The sequence below is a fragment of the Hemiscyllium ocellatum genome, chromosome 21, assembly GCF_020745735.1.
Source record: "Hemiscyllium ocellatum isolate sHemOce1 chromosome 21, sHemOce1.pat.X.cur, whole genome shotgun sequence".
NCBI classification, from domain to species: domain Eukaryota; kingdom Metazoa; phylum Chordata; class Chondrichthyes; order Orectolobiformes; family Hemiscylliidae; genus Hemiscyllium; species Hemiscyllium ocellatum.
This window is the reverse complement of record NC_083421.1, coordinates 40,895,314-40,913,376: the sequence shown is the minus strand read 5'-3', so window position 1 is coordinate 40,913,376 and position 18,063 is coordinate 40,895,314. Positions and strand designations below refer to the sequence as shown.

Here is an 18,063-nt window from a genome sequence, read left to right as displayed (position 1 = left end):
CTCTGCCCTCATCAATCTTCTTTGTTATTTCTTCAAAAAACTCAATCAAGTTTGTGCGACATGATCTCCCATGTACAAAACCATGTTGACTATCCCGAATCAGTCCTTGCCTTTCCAAATACATGTACATCCTGTCCCTCAGGTCTCCCTGCAACAACTTGCCCACCACCGAGGTCAGGCTCACTGGTCTATAGTTCCCTGGCTTGTCTTTACCGCTCTTCTTAAATAGTGGCAACACGTTTGCCAACCTCCAGGCTTCCGGCACTTCACTTGTGACTATCGATGATACAAATATCTCAGCAAGAGGCCCAGCAATCACTTCTCTCGCTTCCCACAGAGTTCTTGGGTACACCTGATCAGGTCCTGGGGATTTATCCACTTTTAACCATTTCAAGACATCCAGCACTTCCTCCTCTCTAATCTGGACATTTTGCAAGATGTTACCATCTATTTCCCTACACTCTATATCTTCCATTTCCTTTTCCACAGTAAATACTGATGCAAAATATTCATTTAGTATCTCCCCAATTTTCTGTGGCTCCACACAAAGGCCACCTTGCTGATCTTTTGAGGGGCACTATTCTCTCCCTAGTTACCCTTTTGTCCTTAATATATTTGTAAAAACCCTTTGTATTCTCCTTAATTCTATTTGCCAAAGCTATCTCATGTCCCCGTTTTGCCCTCCTAATTTCCCTCTTAAGTATACTCCTACTTTCTTTACACTCTTCTAAGGATTCACTTGATCTATCCTGTCTGTAGCTGACATATGCTTCCTTCTTTGTCTCAACCAAACCCTCAATTTCTTTAGTCATCCAGCATTTCCCATACCTACCATCCTTCCCTTTCACCCTGACAGGAATATACTTTCTCTGGATTCTTGTTATCTCATTTCTGAAGGCTTCCCATTTTCCAGCTGTCCCTTTACCAGTGAACATCTGCCCCCAATCAGCTTTCGAAACTTCTTGCCTAATACCGTCAAAACTGGCCTTTCTCCAATTTAGAACTTCAACTTTTAGATCTGGTCTATCCTTTTCCATCACCATTCCGACCAGAACCTGCCTCAGACCGGTCAGTTTCTGATGTTAATGGAAGTCCGACGGATAACCAATGTGCTGCCATGAAGTTGTTGAGCTGTTGAAACTTTTAAAAACAAAAAGAGGCCATGTGCCGTCATTTCAGAAGAATTTCTATATTTTAAACGCTCATTGGCTGGATTTTCGAAGCCTGGGGAAACTCAGGAAAAGGAGGCAAGGAGGATATGATGCACAAGAAAACTAGATTTTACACCACTGATTATTGTCTAAAAAGGAGCAGGGATGTTTCCTCCAGACTTAACAAGCTAACCCTGCAACCTACCAACTCTACCCCATCCTATCCTTGACGCTAACTTCTGACCTCAGTCCTCATTAAATACAGACAGGATAATAAACCTGCAAATAAAAAAAGTCCTGAAGTTAATATATTCTGGAAACTACACTGTTTCCCTGACTATAATTTCTAAGGTCGAAGTTTGTACCTTGGAAAATACTAGGCCCTATATTTTAAGCCCATATTAATTCCTCAATGTTCTTTTAACTTTGCACATGTAGTTGAGAAATACATGTGTAAATTTTGTTACACAGTTTTATTTAGTTTTTGTTGATTTACTGTACTTGTCTGCATTAGGAAATAAAGTATAATACATAAAAAGGCACAGATGAAAACCTTGTTGGCAACATTTCCCCAAGTAAATCTGTTTTACCAATATTTACATGTATGAACATGCAATATATATTTGTTTTTAGAACTGGATAAGATTGGCAACATCTTAATTATTGCTTATTTTTTGCTATTTAGAAAAGAAGCATCATGCTCTTTCAAAATAAATTAGTTTTATAACTAAGTGATTGTGAAACTATTTCAGAGGACATTAAGAATCAACCACGTACTGTGGAAATGCAGTCATATAAATGGCCAGAAGAGGGAAGGGTGGCAGGTTATAAAACAATCTGGCAGCTTTCGTAGTTATTTGATTCTACTTCCTGTCCAGAAATTAGCCCAATTAATCAATTAGCCCACATAGCCTGCCAGTGAAATTAAATTACCTGCTGCATGTTCTTAAATTTCATACTATAACTCTAAAGTAATCCATATGTAGCTACTACTGTTTGCAATGTATTAAAATGATTTACTTCTGAGCTGGTGATGGTGCTGTCAACTTAGCTTGAAGATGATGCAGCTGATCCTGAAGCTCCTCATTCTTCAACTTCTCTTTCTGCAACTGATCTTCCAGTTGTTCCATTTGTTCTTTTAACTTTTGTACCTGCTGTCCATCCTGACAACAATTTGATACCAACCAGTCACTTTTCTCACTTTGGCTTCCAAAGTCTATACTTGGTGATCTTGATGCACAATTTGAAATCTTCTGGGTGGTCTGGACAGATGGGTCTGAAGACTGTACGGAATGTCTTCTCTGACTATGGTTACTGTCATCATCCTTTTGAATAGAATCCAAAGAATGCCTTTCATATGAACCTCGTGTTGTAGCCTGGTGGCTATGGTCTGAGACAGTCAATTGATCACTGGATAGGGAATTTTTGCGCATACAAGTCTGCAAATGGCAAATAACTTTCTGATACTTCTCAATTTGTTCTTTTAGCTCACCAATTTGAAGTTTGAGTTCATTCACATCATCTGTCTGTCCATAGTCATCAAATACATCAAGGTTCTTCAAGCTAATTTTAGGTGAAATTAAACTTGGTGAACTTGGGTATGAAGTTGACGAGTTTGTGTCAAGATTTTCCATAGAAAAGAAACGACGATTTAATTTGAGTACAGAAGGAACGTTTGCGTCACCATAGTGATGACCTGGCAAATGACTTACTGTGTCTGTGGGATGAAAATACAAATATTAAAAAGGACAGTTTTTATTAATTCCAGCTGTTTAGTCTTATTCGTGAATTTTGAACGATATGAATTAAGACAACTGCTATCGTTCTCCATGCAAAAAGCCATCACAAATCCCAGTAATTTGAAATAAGGAAGACAAGACAATAAAAAGCACAGCTGAAGACAACAGAATAAACATGCAGAAATTTAAGACAGAAGATTGCTGTGTCAATTTATTACTTTCCAATCAAAGCATTTGTTGCATGACAACGCATCTAAGATGTGGCAGAAAATGTATTGCTTTAGTTCACCCAGAAATAGCTTTGAGTCAGTTCAAGTACTGACAACTTAGTTCAACACGTAGTCAGTTACATGCCATTATTTCTCAAATTTGGGACTTAAACTACTGAGCTGAAAATAATCAATAAGCACATTTTAGCTTGAAAATGAGAAAATGAAGTTAATGTGTTCTACAGAAAATAAATAGTCCTATCCCTCATGCTTCCTGAGCATTAGTTAGGATTTCTATGCTCATGCCGTCTACCTGGACTACTGCTGTCATCCCTGTCCGCATCATTTTCACTTTTTCCACAGGTTTCATAACCAAGGTCCTGAACATCCACTTGGACCTCTTTATCATCTTGTTTCAAAGATGATTCAACTACAGAAAAAATAAGGACAAAAGCGAAGTTTGTAACACACAAAGCTGAAGCAAAATTGCGAGAATCAGTTGCAAGCTCAAAACTTCAGAAGCAAGCCTTAAAAACAAAAGAAAACTTGAAGCAACAAATAAACATACAATAATCTTTCATGCTAACACATTTCAAGTCCCACCATCCAAGTGTTTTCACTGCTCAGTGTGCTGTTGGTTTTGAGGAAATAAGGAGGATTTATTTTCATTCTAAAGTTGATATCTTTGTCTATGATATTCCTTTGTGGAAAGGGGAAGTAACAGCAATCGACCGGTCATGAATTACTTTTTCATGTTAGCGAGATTGCTGTGAATATAGCAGTAATTGCACTTCCAAAATTATACACCCAGCAATGAGCATCCAAAATATGTAACAAATAACAAAATAAACATTTCGCACAAATTCATCGATAATCATTCAGACATTCTTAACAGCAGGTCCCACTTAAATTCAAACTAGTCTGTCAGTCAAGAGTATGACAACCTTTTTTATACCTCTGTTGAGAATCATGAAAAGTTTAGACAGTATTTAATGTAGGTGACAGAGGTCTTGACAACAAACTGGAGAGTTGGCAAGAGGCCCACACTGACTCCATTGGCAATGTGCCTTTCCAGCATAACTGACCAGCAATGGTCTTTCCTTAGAGCAAGAAACCTCAAAAGCAGAAATGCCAGCTCCAAGAACTGCCAGCCAGTTAGATACAGAGGCTAGCCATTGCATGGCATGACAATGGCAGTTAGAGCCGAGGAAAGGCCCATGCCTCAATTAAGTTAGGTCAGGGGCAGGGGTTATGCCTCTTCCTGGAGCCAAGTCACTTATTCAAGTACTTTGAACAAAGGACCCCACAAACCACCCAATAGTTTGCTTTTTGGATTTTCTGTATGGTGAGAGCCAGGCTTATTGCTGGTTAAGTACCATGGCAGCAGGGCGAGATCCTTAAAATGAAAAATAACTGCTCACTTTTTGGTTAGAAGCTGTGGATACAGCTTTGGAATAAAGAGGGCAGACACACTACTGGGTGTGCATTATAGATCCACAAAGACAGTGAGCAATAGAGGAGCAGGCATGTAGACAATTCAACGAGTGTATAAGACAATAACAGGGAATTATATTAGGGGATTTCAACAACCCCATCATCAATTTGGATTGTGATAGTGTAAAGGGTTGAGGGGACAGATTTCTTGAAATGTATTCAGGAGAGGCTTTCATAGTCAACACATTGAAGGTCCAACAAGGGATGGTGTAGTGCTGGACTCAATTCTGAGGAACAAAGTGAGACAGGTGTTCAAGGTAGCAGTGGAAAAGCATTCTAGTGATAGCCAGCACAACACTTTATACTTTAAGGTTGGAATAGAAAAGGAAAAGACAGCTTGCAAGTAAAAAACGTTTCGGAATCTAGTAGGTCAGATTTTATTGAAATAAGGAAGGATCAGGCCAAAGTAGACTGGGAACACTTAGTTCTGTTTAAATCTACAGCAGAACAGTACAAGAGGACAAGCCCAACATGTTCACTTTAGAATGAAGTGTAGGAGATACAAACCCAGGGAACTCTGGATGCCTTGGAGTATTGAGCACTGGATAAGGAGGAAAAGAGATGCTCTAACAGGCACAAAAAGGATCAAATCAAGAGCTAAAAAAAAGTTAGGAAAGTAAACACTGGTGGCTAAAATTAGGGAGAACCTCAAGATATTGTGTATCAAGGAGAAGAGGATAACCAAAGAAACTATAGGGCCATTAAGGATCAAGGGGGCAATCTGTGCACTGACCTGGAAGACATGGGGAGGGTGTTAGGGGAGTATAAGTACTTCACATTGTCATCATTTCGGAGAAGGAAGATGAAGGTACAGAATTCAGGAAGAGGGAGTGAAACGTTTGTGAACAGTTCTATGTTGAGAGCGAGGAGATATTGGAGGTTTTTGGCTGGCTTAAAAGTGGACAAATCCCCAGTTCTGAATGAGTTGTATCTCGGGTGGGAGGGATAGTGCTGGTTGGGGTTGGGAGCATGCAGGGTCTCGCGCGCAGTGTGCTTTTGCCTAGTCTCCTGAACGGGGAGCAGACGTCACAGAAAACTCCGAGCCCCAGAGGAAATCAATTAACTGAATAATCAATTATCTGAACCAAATAATGCCCGCCCATCTTGTCTGGATAATCGAGGTTCTTTTGTATATGGATTTCACTAAAGAATTTGATAAGGTTCCACATGTGAGACCGATAAAAAAGGTAAAGGCTTTCAGGGTAACTTGAATCCAAAACTGACTTAGTGGTAGGAGACAGAGGTGGTGACTGGAGGCCAGTGTCAATGGTGTTTCACAGGGATCAATGTTGGCTTCCTATACAAAACAATATAGAAGAAAATGTAGAGTGTGATGGGTAAACTGATCGACAGTTGACAGTGAGGAAGAAGGTCTTAGGTCACAGATGAATAAATAGATGGATTGGTTAGATGGAATTTAACCTTGATGAGTTTGAGAAGTGCACTTTGGAAGAAGTAACAAGAAAAGTGAACAATGAATGGCAAGACACTAGGAAGTTCAGAAGACAAAAGGACCTTGGGATGCTTGTACACATCCCTGAAGCTGGCAGGACAAGCTAATAGGGTAGTTAAAAGAAAATGCCTCATATGCCTTATCAGTCATGACATAGATTATACGAAGTGAGGTTATGTTGGACCTGTACAGGACTTTGCTTACACCACAGCTGTAGTTCTGATCATCACACTGTAAGAAAGATGTGCCTACACTAGAGAGGATGCCAGAGAGATTCACCTGGATTGTTGCCTGGGATGGAGCAGTTTAGATATGAAGATAAGTTTGAGTTGTTTTCTTTAGAGCAGAGAAGGGTGACTATGGTGTATGATTAGGATGGGCATAGACAGGGTGGATAGAAATCAGCTGTTCTCCTTAGTCGCAGAGTCAATAACAAGGGGGCTAATTTTAAAAGTGAAAGGCAGGTGGTTTAAAAGGGATTTGAGGAAGGCTTTTTTCATCCAGAGGATAGTGGGAATCGGGAACACACTGCCTGGGAGGGTAGTTGAGGTGTGAAAAGTCACAACCTTTTAAAAAGTACTTGAATGAGCACTTGATATATTAGAACATTCAAAACTACGTGCCAAGTGAAGGTAAATGGGACCATTGTAGACTTAGTAGTTTAGAGTGAAGACTTGATGGGCTGAGGGCCTCTTTGTACTGTACGTTTCAATGATTCTAAGCTCTTGCAAGAGTTCTTCAAAAGTTCCTCAAATCCTGAGCATCCAATGAATCCAGTTGATTTTCCAAACATACTCCCCCTACTCCCCCCACCAACTTACTTCATTCCTTCTCATCACCAGCAATGTTGACCAGAAAATTTATTTTATTAAATTTAGGAAGTATAAAAAGTTAACAAAACTTCATCGCACATTTCAAGTATTTCCCACATTAAAAACAAATAGGGCTCACCATATAAATCAAGTTGTCTATAGAGGTTTCAGCAATGAAACTGTTACCTGGATGTATCTGTGCTCTGCTATTGTTTGTGGCACTGAGGACTCATGCATCAGAGCTGGAGTGGTGTAGGCCTCCTAGAAGCCATTATTTCATTTTTCCCCTCCATTTAGTAAACTTGACACAATGACATTCAAGGCTGCTTTGCGGGAATCAGACTGTTTAATATCCAGAAGACTCACCACAATTAAGGGAGGTCAAAATCCAGTTTTAAAATAACTAGAACAGTAATCATGATGAAAATATTGCACTTTGATGCATTTTTTGAACTATTTTCTGATTCAATGAACAGACCTATTGTACAACTGAGTGGGAGAGTTCACTCTGCAAAATTTACATCATTTTGAAATGCTGAATAATGGTTTTGATCAACTGTTCTTTACAAGTAATGTTTGGCTACTTACCATGCGAAGGAATACAATGAAGCTTTGAGTTCTCTTCCTGGCTGCCAAGTGTTGCCTCAGCTGCATACAACTTACTCTGCAACTGTTTATCATCTTTCAATACTGCCCTCAACTGATCATTGTCTTGATGGTCAGAGGGAATATCTTGGTTGGAGGATGCACTGCTCATGTAGCTGACTGACCTTGGTCGTCTTAGTGGGATAGGAAGACGAGACCTAATGGTTGCCTGAATCAAATAAAGGTATTAGGGCTTTTGTTAATAGTAAAGCCTTCAAAAGTATTTCAGAATTGATTGTACATTTCATATTTGGTTACATGTTGGTGGACTAAAAAAAACCTCTTCAATATATGAAGTTATTTCTTCATCTGGTCTAGTTTTTACAAATATATTGAATGAGACAGCTATGCATAATGATCGAGCTTAAATGTTTTATAGAGCAAGTGGTACAGTCGGTTGTTTTTGGCCTTCACGGAGGTTAGGAACAGATGTGGATGGGTCCTGGCAGTACTGATGTTGGCAGTCTCTTAAGCTAATTAAAAGACTCATTAAGGAGTAGTTAAGGACTGACTGGGAGTTTAACATTCCAATTTCCTGAAGCAATGAGAGTTTGGGGCAGAGGGTTGAATAGCAAAACCCACACAGGGCTGTCAGTTCTCCGGGCAGGCCTGAAGTTCTTCCTTCCTGAGATGGGAATGCAACCAAAAGGTCACACTGTGGAGAAATCCCCTTCTCCCCAACAGCGGCTGCCTTCTGCCATGCAAAAATATATAGGGAAAGTCTATTTCTGATTCACCTTCCAGCTGAGAGGGCCCAATACACTTAATTGGAACCTGTCCCATTCCCTAATCCAAAACCCAAATAGTAGTAAAATATTTACTTCAAAATACTTCTGCATCAAGATTGGCAAAGGCCAGGGATAAGGTTCCTTCCTTTCTCTTTTTGTCATGGAACAGAAGTCAAAACTTCTCATTATCCCTATTCTGGATCAATGGCTGGCGAACTAAACTGAGATTGCAATTGTGATACTAGTTCCAGCTCTGGTTACTGCACTTTAGAAATGTGCAGGTGTGGAGATTTACCAGAAAAGGTGCAGAGGTAAGGAAATTTTGCCCACATGATTAAGTCAGAGAAGCTGTGCTTGTTCTCCTTGAAAACAAAGGATATCGAGGGGAGATTTGTCAGAAGCATACAAGTTTGCATAACGTAGACAAGGGGAAGGCTGTTATATTGGCTGATGGTAAAAAGACTAGGGACACAGATATAAAGTTTAGGGCAAGTGATGCAGGTGGAATGTGAAGAAATGCTTTATTTTACACAGCAGCTGCTAATGACCTTGAACTTGCTCTCTAGAAAAGGTTGGAGGAAGCCAAGATGACCAACGATTTGAAAAAGGAAATTGGTTTGGGACTTGCAGTAAAGTTTATAATAAAATAGGGATCAAGTGGAAAAGTAAGACTGACTGAATTGCTCCACAGAAAGACTGGAATGACTAGATGGCCTGAATGGCTTGTGTACCATAAACAACTATAACTTTAATTAACTGCTACTTCCATGGGCAGCTCCAGAACCCAGAAAGACAATTCCTTTTTTCCCCACACCCAAAGGAACAGTTCAGGCCCATGTTTTGGAAGTGAAGCACACCATAATTTGAAGGAAGTGGCAGCAAGTAAATGAGCAACTGCAAAGCTTGCCGTGACCAGCCACTCATTAACATTTGTCACATACTGGCTGTCTCTTAGCTACATTCCACTTAAGTTTTAAACTCAGACATCACATTAAAAGGCATCAGATGCTGAACAGAATTATACATTGTAGCCAGTAATAAATGTCTAAATATCATCAAGTCCATAGAAGGACTCAAATGAATCATGTCACAGACTTTTGGGTGAATATAACTAGTCAAAGATAAGAATCCAAACTAAACGTTTCAATTTTGACAGTTGACAAGTGGAACAAATTGTATCAAGGTTATTTTAATATTTGAAAAGACTGACAAGACAAAAAGAAGTCTTCTTTTGGGGAATGTTTGACAACTGAGGTAATAAATATCAGCGATAGTAGAAAATTTATTGTAAATATGCTTTCAGATTGAAGTGTGCAGTGGTTTTCACATAGTGCCATGCCTCAAAAGGTAAGCCTGGAAACTTTTCAACCAAGTGCCTCGAAAACACAAAATTAACAGGAAGCTTGGAGAACTTACTGTTGCAGATAAACCAGACTGGTCAGACATCTGCTCCTTGTTCTTGACCTTGTTGTTCCTAAGCTCCAAAGATTTTGACCGTGGCAGCTTTGATCCTTGGAGACCTTTCCGCTCTTTATTTTTTGTATCTTTCAGTCTTCTATCCATGCTTGCTATCTTTTGATTTGCAATTTCCAGTTCATCTTTCAGGTTTTCAATTTCTTTTGCCATGTTTACAAACAAGTCAGGGTTAAAACTATTTTCCCCATCTCCAGAGCAGTTAAGTTCTATTTGCTGCTTAAGAAGGTCATTTATCTTTTTGTTATTCTTCAGTTTAATCTTTAACTTCCAAACTCTCTTTCTTAGGTTACCTTCACTCTCATTATTGACTTCTTCCTCAGTGCCTTCATTCTCACTTATTAATGGATCTTCTCCATGTTGATCTCGTAATTCAGTTATCTCGGTTCTCAATTTCATAATTTCATTCCTGGAAAAGATGGTTTGTATAGATGATCCACTCATAAAATAAAAATGTCATAAGTGACATCCATCAAGATACATTTATGATAAAATTATGCTTACAGTATTAAAGCATTTGATGCAGGCTCTGTTTAGAAAAGTTTCCAAATAAACTGTTTTAAAATTATTTCAGATATTCCATTTACAACATAGAAGGAACAAACAATTATTCCAAGTGTACACATCTATTCCATTCACTGTGTTGTTTTAAAAAAAAGTCTATGACATTGAAATCAAATCTTTAACACTTTCTTTCACTCTCCATGCTTTCATTCATAAAGATGTCACATTTCTTTGACCTTTTTAAAATCATAATAATTCTTGTCTGCAAGAAGAAGCTTTTAAGTGTAATTTGCAATGGCAGAGGAAATAAGATATCAAATGCAACTGGATAAATTGAAATTTATTAAAAAGAGGTTCAGCCAAGAAATGGAGGGGACAAGGGGAGATACAGAGGAGAACAGACAATCAACCATAATTGGATGAGCCTCAACTGAATTACCAGCTTTGGAGTCCATTAATTGACATGACAACTAGTCTACAGATCATCACCATTTCACTAATAGGGATAAATGTTCATATCAGCAGATATGTATGGCATCTACCTGAAATCAGATACTGATGATACACCATTATCCTCCATCAATAACCTCATTGCATTAATTTCTTCTTCCATTTGGTGCTGCTTTGCTTCCACTTCATGCAATTGACATTCTGTTATCTCCAGCTGCTTTTCCATGTCTTCCAACTGTTGATGTTTCTCTTTCAATTCACAATTAATCTGTTTTAGGTCCTTCATTAATTTTGCATACTCTGAAGAATGATCAGCAGCAGTGTTATTAGGTGCCTCTAAAGCATCCAGTTCCTTATTTGCTTCAGCAGCTGTTCCTAGGGCCTGGGTAGCAGGTTGCTGCACTGGTTCAGTCTCTGACGCTGGTTTAACTTCAGGTACAGTCTGGACACATTTGTCATCTTTAGACAAGGCCTAATGTTTTATCAAATTAAACAAAAACAGAAAAATTGAGAAAACCACAAAGACCTAAATTAAATACTAACACTATTAGAATGTCTTAATGTGAAATCGAAGGCTTAACTAATATTTATAATTAACTATACCCTAGGAATAATTTTGCAACTTTTAGTGACAATACCCTTTTGGGCGAGGGGGGAGGGAGAAGAAAAACAGACAAATGATAAAGGTATTGTAAGGCAAGTTTGAAAGAAATTCCTGTATTGTTTTGATGCACAGTTTCTTGGCTTTTTCATAAAACACATACACACATTGCATACCACACATCATCCATCTGAGGGAAAGGAGGTAACTCAGTAACAAGACACACTTGTTCGTGCAAAACTATTTCCATAAATGTAAGCTTAAAACATCATTAATTTCCGGCTTAACAATGAAAGAGCCCAAAATGAGACAGAATATTGAAGGCTCAGACAGTAATTTTAACAGAACAATATCAAAATGGTAAGTTTCAATAAGTTTTCAAAGTCTGTTTTGCATCTACGTATAGGCAAGTGCCTGCAGACCACATTAAAAGCAAAAGCAGTGAAGACAGAAATCCTCATGTGAAAAATAACCTACCAAATAATGGTTATTAATCTGGTTAAGGCTGTGTAGCTGCTCCTGAAGGACTCTATTCATTTTCATGGATTCTTCTAGCCTTTGATGAAGTAGCTATATGAGACATGAGCGGGATGAGACAAAAGAATGAAGTTTGAAGAAAAAAAACTGGACATATGAAAACTATAGCATATATAAAACTGAAGTTTAAATGAAACCATGTATTGAATGCAAAATGGATTATAGAAGACCTGAAACAAAAAGTAACAAAGAATTTTCAAGTCTCAAAGTCAAGTCAAACATTCTGTAAAACCTCTAATATTTCAATAATTTTAAAATTGATTAAATCTTTAAAAATTTGCATAATAAAATGGAATTAAACTATAAAATTATAGGAAACACAGAATGAAAGAAATAACTGAACAGCCAAATTTATGAGCAACAGAAGTTGTATTTAAAGATAACTCTTTTGTGCACTTTTTTTTTTACATCCAACTAGGCTGCATTCTTAACCTGTGTTTTGTTTAATGTCTGAGACTGTGTACAATACTGAAAAGAGAAATAAGTTAGAGAACATTATGTTGTTTTATCACTGTTTCAGAGCAACTTCTTCACCTTTGTTTGAGCAGTCGTCATTGGCACATCATCTTCTTTATCTTGACTATTCGAGCCCAGGAGGGAGCACTGCGACATAACAATTCTATCCTGCAGCTCCTGATTGTGGGCTTGCAATGCTTTTAGAGATTTCTGAAGTTCAATAACCTGACAAATGTAAAGGGCAGAAGAAACTTTTAAAAAAAATGTGCTGCATACCAATAATGCATGACAATGAAACATAAAATATTCTCTAATTAAAAACACAAGAGCTGAACAGTGAGAAATGGATTAAATATGATTTCAATCAAGCACTTTACCTTTTGTCTGAGCTCTGGCAGAGAAAGTTTTACTATTTCCTGGTCCAAATCATCAAACTGCCCCAGGCAAATGCTGAGATATGAGGTTTGGTCTCCATAGCTTGTAAAAGTGTCACCTAGGAGACATTGAAAGATCTGTTAGGGAGTTTGCAAAGTATTATGTTATAATGTATCAGTTCATGAATTGCAACACATAGTCTTCAATAAAACAAACATAATGATGGAAGTTACACGATGGCTAGGAAAGGATTTGAAAGAAAAACGTTTTATATTTTCAGTAAATGATTAAAGGATGCATTTCCCTGGACATTACCACCAACACTATTCACCTGTCTTTTCTCTGCTAAAAATTATTAATCCACCATGCATTTCTAACAACTATGTATTTTTTAAGCGTTTGAAAGGTATCATGCTTTTTCTGCAAAAAAGTATTTCACACACCTGGCACATTATACATCAAGCAAAAATATTTCTTTGCATTTAGGTTGTACCATGTCACTAGAAATTTAACACTTCCACAAGACAGGGATAATTATCCAGATGATTCATAAGATAAGACTATTATTTCCTCCTCCCAATAGATGGTATTTACTCATCCCCCACATACACTGCAGATAAATCATAAACACTGCAAATGCAAATTTGAGAGAATGATCATTGTAGCTGCCTTATTAATTGTAATAGCTTCAAGCCATAATTTAACTTTGATCCCTGTTTGGATAAAAGAAACAAACATCTGCTTCCATGCTGTATGTATGTCTCTTTGACTCTATAAACATACTAGCAAATTTACTCCAGAATAAACAATTTCTAAACAGATACTTTCCCAGACTACAAGCAACTTATTGATCATGCACACTGTATATGTTTTGACTGAAAAATCAAAGTATACCAGCATCACTGGCTGCACCCACTCCACCAGCTCTAGCCTGCATCTGTCCAAGTCGGGACTGCAGAGATATATTCCAGCGCTGAGTCTCTTCCAACTGGTGCCGTAGAGCCTCAATCTCTCCAAAGTCAACTGTATCTAGTTTGGATGCAGCGTCTGTGGCAATAAAGTTTAACAACACATCAAAATATAAGCAACATGACAACTTCTAATTACCATTTATAAAAAGTGACAATGCAGAAAAATGTATTGTTCACAAAGGTATAGCGCTCTTGGCAGACCATATCCTCAGTACTGAGCTCCAGTTTTGGACATTAAGGCACAGGGAATACATGCAAGTGGAAGAGGAAATGCAGATGGCCCATCATGCTGATCACAAGTGTTGAGGTTTGTATTATATGGAAAGGATGGAAAAACTTAAGCTTCTATACCTTGGGGAGACAGAATCAATATTACCTCAAAAGTAAATTGGGAGAGTGGGAGAAAGAGAAATGGGTTATAATTGGGGAGGGTTAAATTTCAGATAAGTAGTAGGATATTGTTTTTTAACCATTGAGTGGTAAAATACATGGGATGGAAATAGTGGGACAGGCAGCAATTTGTAATTATTTAAAGGAACAATTAGGTACTGCATTGAAACAAGATGACAGAACTGCAGGGCCTTCCTGGATGTCAGAACCAAAATTAACCAAGCAGCCCTTATCACTCAAGTGTCTTGTGATCTATACAATATTTGAGCTATTTATTCTCCTCCTATGAGTCAAGAAGAAAAACATTTAACATATCTGGAATTGTGCAACTTTTAAAAAAATTAGTACCTCACTGATCCAAAGCCTTTTTAGGAAACAGTTTGAAGACTTTCACTGTGCACTGTGAAGTAAAAGAGCTTCCTGACTTCACTCCTAATTGATTAGCTCAAAAACGTTAAAGTACGTCATCTTGTTTAGTATTTCCTGGACCAATTCCACAGAGCAAAATTTTAAACTCTCTGTTTAAAGTGCTTTAAAATTCAAGCAAATATAAAATTTTGTACATCCTAACCCTCATTTAACCCTTTAAAGTCTGGTATAATTCTGGGTATTATTATACCTCACTCCAGACCAATATGTACGACCTGAGGCGATGTGTCTAAAACATAAGCAGTACTCCTGATGGAAGTCTGAATAAAGCCCTGCCCAGGTGAAATATTTACTCAGCATTTTGTGATAAAGGCCAACATCTTACTAACCAATAAATTCATGCAATGCACATCACTTTTATGATACCCAAGTCCCTTTGTTCTTTATCTGACTCAAACAAAAATTCTGATTCATCTTTCTTGGCTCTATTGTTACATTGAGCACCCATCCATACTGTTCCAATCTGCTTAAGTGATTTTGCAAATTCTGTTACACAACTAACAATACCTCCTCACGCAAATAATATACATATTTTTCAAACTAGTTTCATTAAATAAGAAAAAGAATATCCCTTCAAACATGAGTTTTCTCTAAATGAATCAAAATCTATTATTAGTTTAACCATTAATACATACATACTCAGTTCCTCTTTCAGAACTGCACTTTGTTGCTGAAAGCAGAAGTACTGACCATAGGAAGGTTTTATAACAAAATCAATGGCACATTGCCGTCTTTATCAAGCACATAATGTTTAGACATTTGCAGCATTTTTATGAAGCATGGTTTCAGAGATTAATGTGATCACACAATTTCATTCAATCACCTTCATGCTGAGTTCCCATGTTCCAGCATTTTCACGTGACCGATTAATTACTTTTGTTCCTGAACTTTTGATAAATGGATGATTCACCAATAAGTTTAAAATCATTAACATGGAAGACTAGGCGAGGTATACACCAGAAACTGAGAAGATTGGAGGAAAAATAGCTTTAAAGCTGTCAAACCAAGATTTTTACTAGGAATAAAATATTTATAACAATTATTGAATGACTATACCACAATGCTGGCTCAAACCAATAAATTAAAAGGATTAGGACAGCAAGCAGTAAGAATTACAGTTTTTAAAAGTGCATTCCAATTTTTGATAAACTGCGAGGCTATATTTGGACTTCCTGTCAGGTTTTCCAAATTTTCATGTAATAACCTGTATCAGCTGGATACCAAAAGGTAGGCTGCATAGTTTGTAATGATACAATTAAAACTAGATATCCCAAGGCCTGCCACACAACCATTTTAGAAATATGATTTAAACAGTATCAATATAGCATTCACTACATAAAAGGTAGTACTGGGCACTATGATTGATGATGTCAGTTCAGCAATTTTAAAGTCTGGATGTATTGAATGTATGAAATAATATACTTCATATACTTTACTTTCAGCATATGTTAGTTGGCAATGTATTAAAAATATTTTCCCCAAAATATTAATTGATAGAAGCAGATTTTTAAAAAAAGTGCCTATTAAAGTGACACAATCCACGTGATACCTTAAAATATTAATATGTTATACAAGTTTCTACAAGCCAGTAGAATAGAACTGAAATGTTATCTTGTAAACTATTTTGGAGGATATTTAGGTACTACCCACTCAACGATTACAATAATGTCATTAGTTAATTTTACACAAACTGAATAAAATTACATTTAGCTAATTATTTAGTAGCTGGAAAAAAATGTTTTGATTTAATTATTCTTCTAATTTCTTCACAAACCTAGTTGACATGTAAAGCTGTACTACCAAGCAAGCATAACTTACTGCAGAAATAAAATGTAAACCAACTTCCTGAATAATGCAAAATAAAAAAATATATTAAATTGTCACTTTGTACAATGAACAATACAATTTATTTAAACACAGCCTTTAACTTGTCACAAGAATGCAGAGCGCATACTTAGCACACAGAAACAAATTAGGCTATTCAGCATCTTGAGACTGTTCCTCAATTCAATTAGATCAGAACTGATCTATATCTTAGCACCATTTACCCACCTTGGTACCATAACCCTTAATATTCTTGCCTAACAAAACTTGTTTAAAAACTAAATGAAATTTTTTGATAATCTTCAGGGACAAGACTCCTCTAATTAATGTCCAATGGTAAAAGATATCATCTAGTAGAGCATTAAATCATTCAGACCAGACACTTCTGGCTAATTTTACTGAACACAGATTTTGTGTGTGCAAATTAAAGGACAAATTTCCCTAAAGGTACTCCAAAAGGTTGCTCATTCAGGTAAAGTGCTTTGGAACAGCCAGGGGTCTTGAAAGGCAAATCTTTCTTGCCCCTTTTATTCTCAGTAGCAGCTGTGAACCATTAAACAACCTGAGTGCCCGTGGGCTAGGTAAGAAAGGGGAAATAAATATCAGTCAAGATTCCTGTCTGTTAACCCTATTCTACGACTCGTGCTGGATAACTCATGCTTCACACATTGGTGAAGTATGCATATTAACAAGATGTAGACACTACTGTGGTGCTATCCAATACAAGACAGGTCGCAATTGTCTGAGTTACTTGAGCAGTCATGATTTTTTTCTTTACAAATGTAACAGGAAATCTTTCATAAACCAAATGGCATCTGGTTCATTAATTCAAATACCAATATATTATTCAAAGCTGCCACCTTTTAAGAAACTTTTTTTAAAAGGGACTACTTTGTAGCCCTTCTGCATAATGCACTGCAGTGTTATAATTGCATCCCACCTTCTTTCCTTTTTGTTTCCTCGATTTGTTGTTCCAGGTTCTTCTGTAGATTTCGATTGATTTGAATGCTTTCCTCAAGCTGTTGCCTTAGCAACTGAATGGATGTCAGCTCCCTCTGCAAGATTTGAATGCGGTTGTGGCTGCACAGAGTTGTGGTAAAGAAGCACATGAAAAGAAAACAAGAAAAAAATACTCAAGGAACTGCATATTGGCCTTCATAGCAAGAGGATTAGAGTATACGGTAGGAATGACTTGCTGCCAATTGCACCTGTAGTATGGTGTACAGTTCTGGTCTCTTTATCTGAGGAAGGATGCTTTGTTTAAGGAGGGGATGCAACCAAGGTTTACCAGACTAATTCTTGCAATGGCAGAATTGATGTATGAAGAGAGACTGGGTAGTTGTTTTTTTTTAAAAAGTTCATTCGTGGGATGTAGGCGTTGCTGAATGCATTTATAGAATTTATTACCTGGCCCTAGTTGCCCTTGAACTACTGCAGTCTATGTGCTTCTCCCTCAGGAAAGGAATGTAAGAATTTTGCCCCATGACAGTGAAGGAACAGTGATATATGTCCAACATGTGATGGTGAGTGGCTTAGAGTGGAACTTGTAGGTGATGTTCCCATGTGGTGTCGCCTTCATCTTTGCTGGAGTTTAGAAGAATTAAGGGAGATCTTGTAGAAATCTATAATTTTTTTTAAAATCAGGACTAAACCAGTTAAAGACAAGGAAGGATGTTCCTAATGGATGGGATAGTCCAGAACTAGGGATCATAGTTGAAGGAAATGGGGTAGGCCAATTAGTAGAAATGTATTCACCCAAACAATGGGGAGTCTGTGAAATTCTTTGCAACAAAATATGGTAATGGTCCAAATATTGAATATT

The 18,063-nt window shown here is 37.4% G+C and overlaps 1 protein-coding gene across 4 annotated transcripts in view; it reads right to left on the bottom strand.

The window, feature by feature from the left end:
• The window catches only part of LOC132825833 (myomegalin-like), a 138,688-nt gene that overhangs the window by 50,873 nt on the left and 69,752 nt on the right, over positions 1 to 18,063 (bottom strand). For 3 of the 4 annotated variants that reach the window (XM_060841367.1, XM_060841364.1, XM_060841366.1), the window contains 10 exons: positions 17,182 to 17,321; positions 13,522 to 13,674; positions 12,630 to 12,745; positions 12,331 to 12,477; positions 11,737 to 11,829; positions 10,751 to 11,130; positions 9,648 to 10,113; positions 7,447 to 7,672; positions 3,413 to 3,529; positions 2,172 to 2,868 (listed from right to left, as the gene is read on the bottom strand). In XM_060841367.1, the coding sequence (XP_060697350.1) occupies positions 2,172 to 2,868; positions 3,413 to 3,529; positions 7,447 to 7,672; positions 9,648 to 10,113; positions 10,751 to 11,130; positions 11,737 to 11,829; positions 12,331 to 12,477; positions 12,630 to 12,745; positions 13,522 to 13,674; positions 17,182 to 17,321 (2,535 nt within the window). The remainder of the gene's footprint in view (positions 1 to 2,171; positions 2,869 to 3,412; positions 3,530 to 7,446; positions 7,673 to 9,647; positions 10,114 to 10,750; positions 11,131 to 11,736; positions 11,830 to 12,330; positions 12,478 to 12,629; positions 12,746 to 13,521; positions 13,675 to 17,181; positions 17,322 to 18,063) is intronic. The other variant, XM_060841365.1, reaches the window with a different exon arrangement.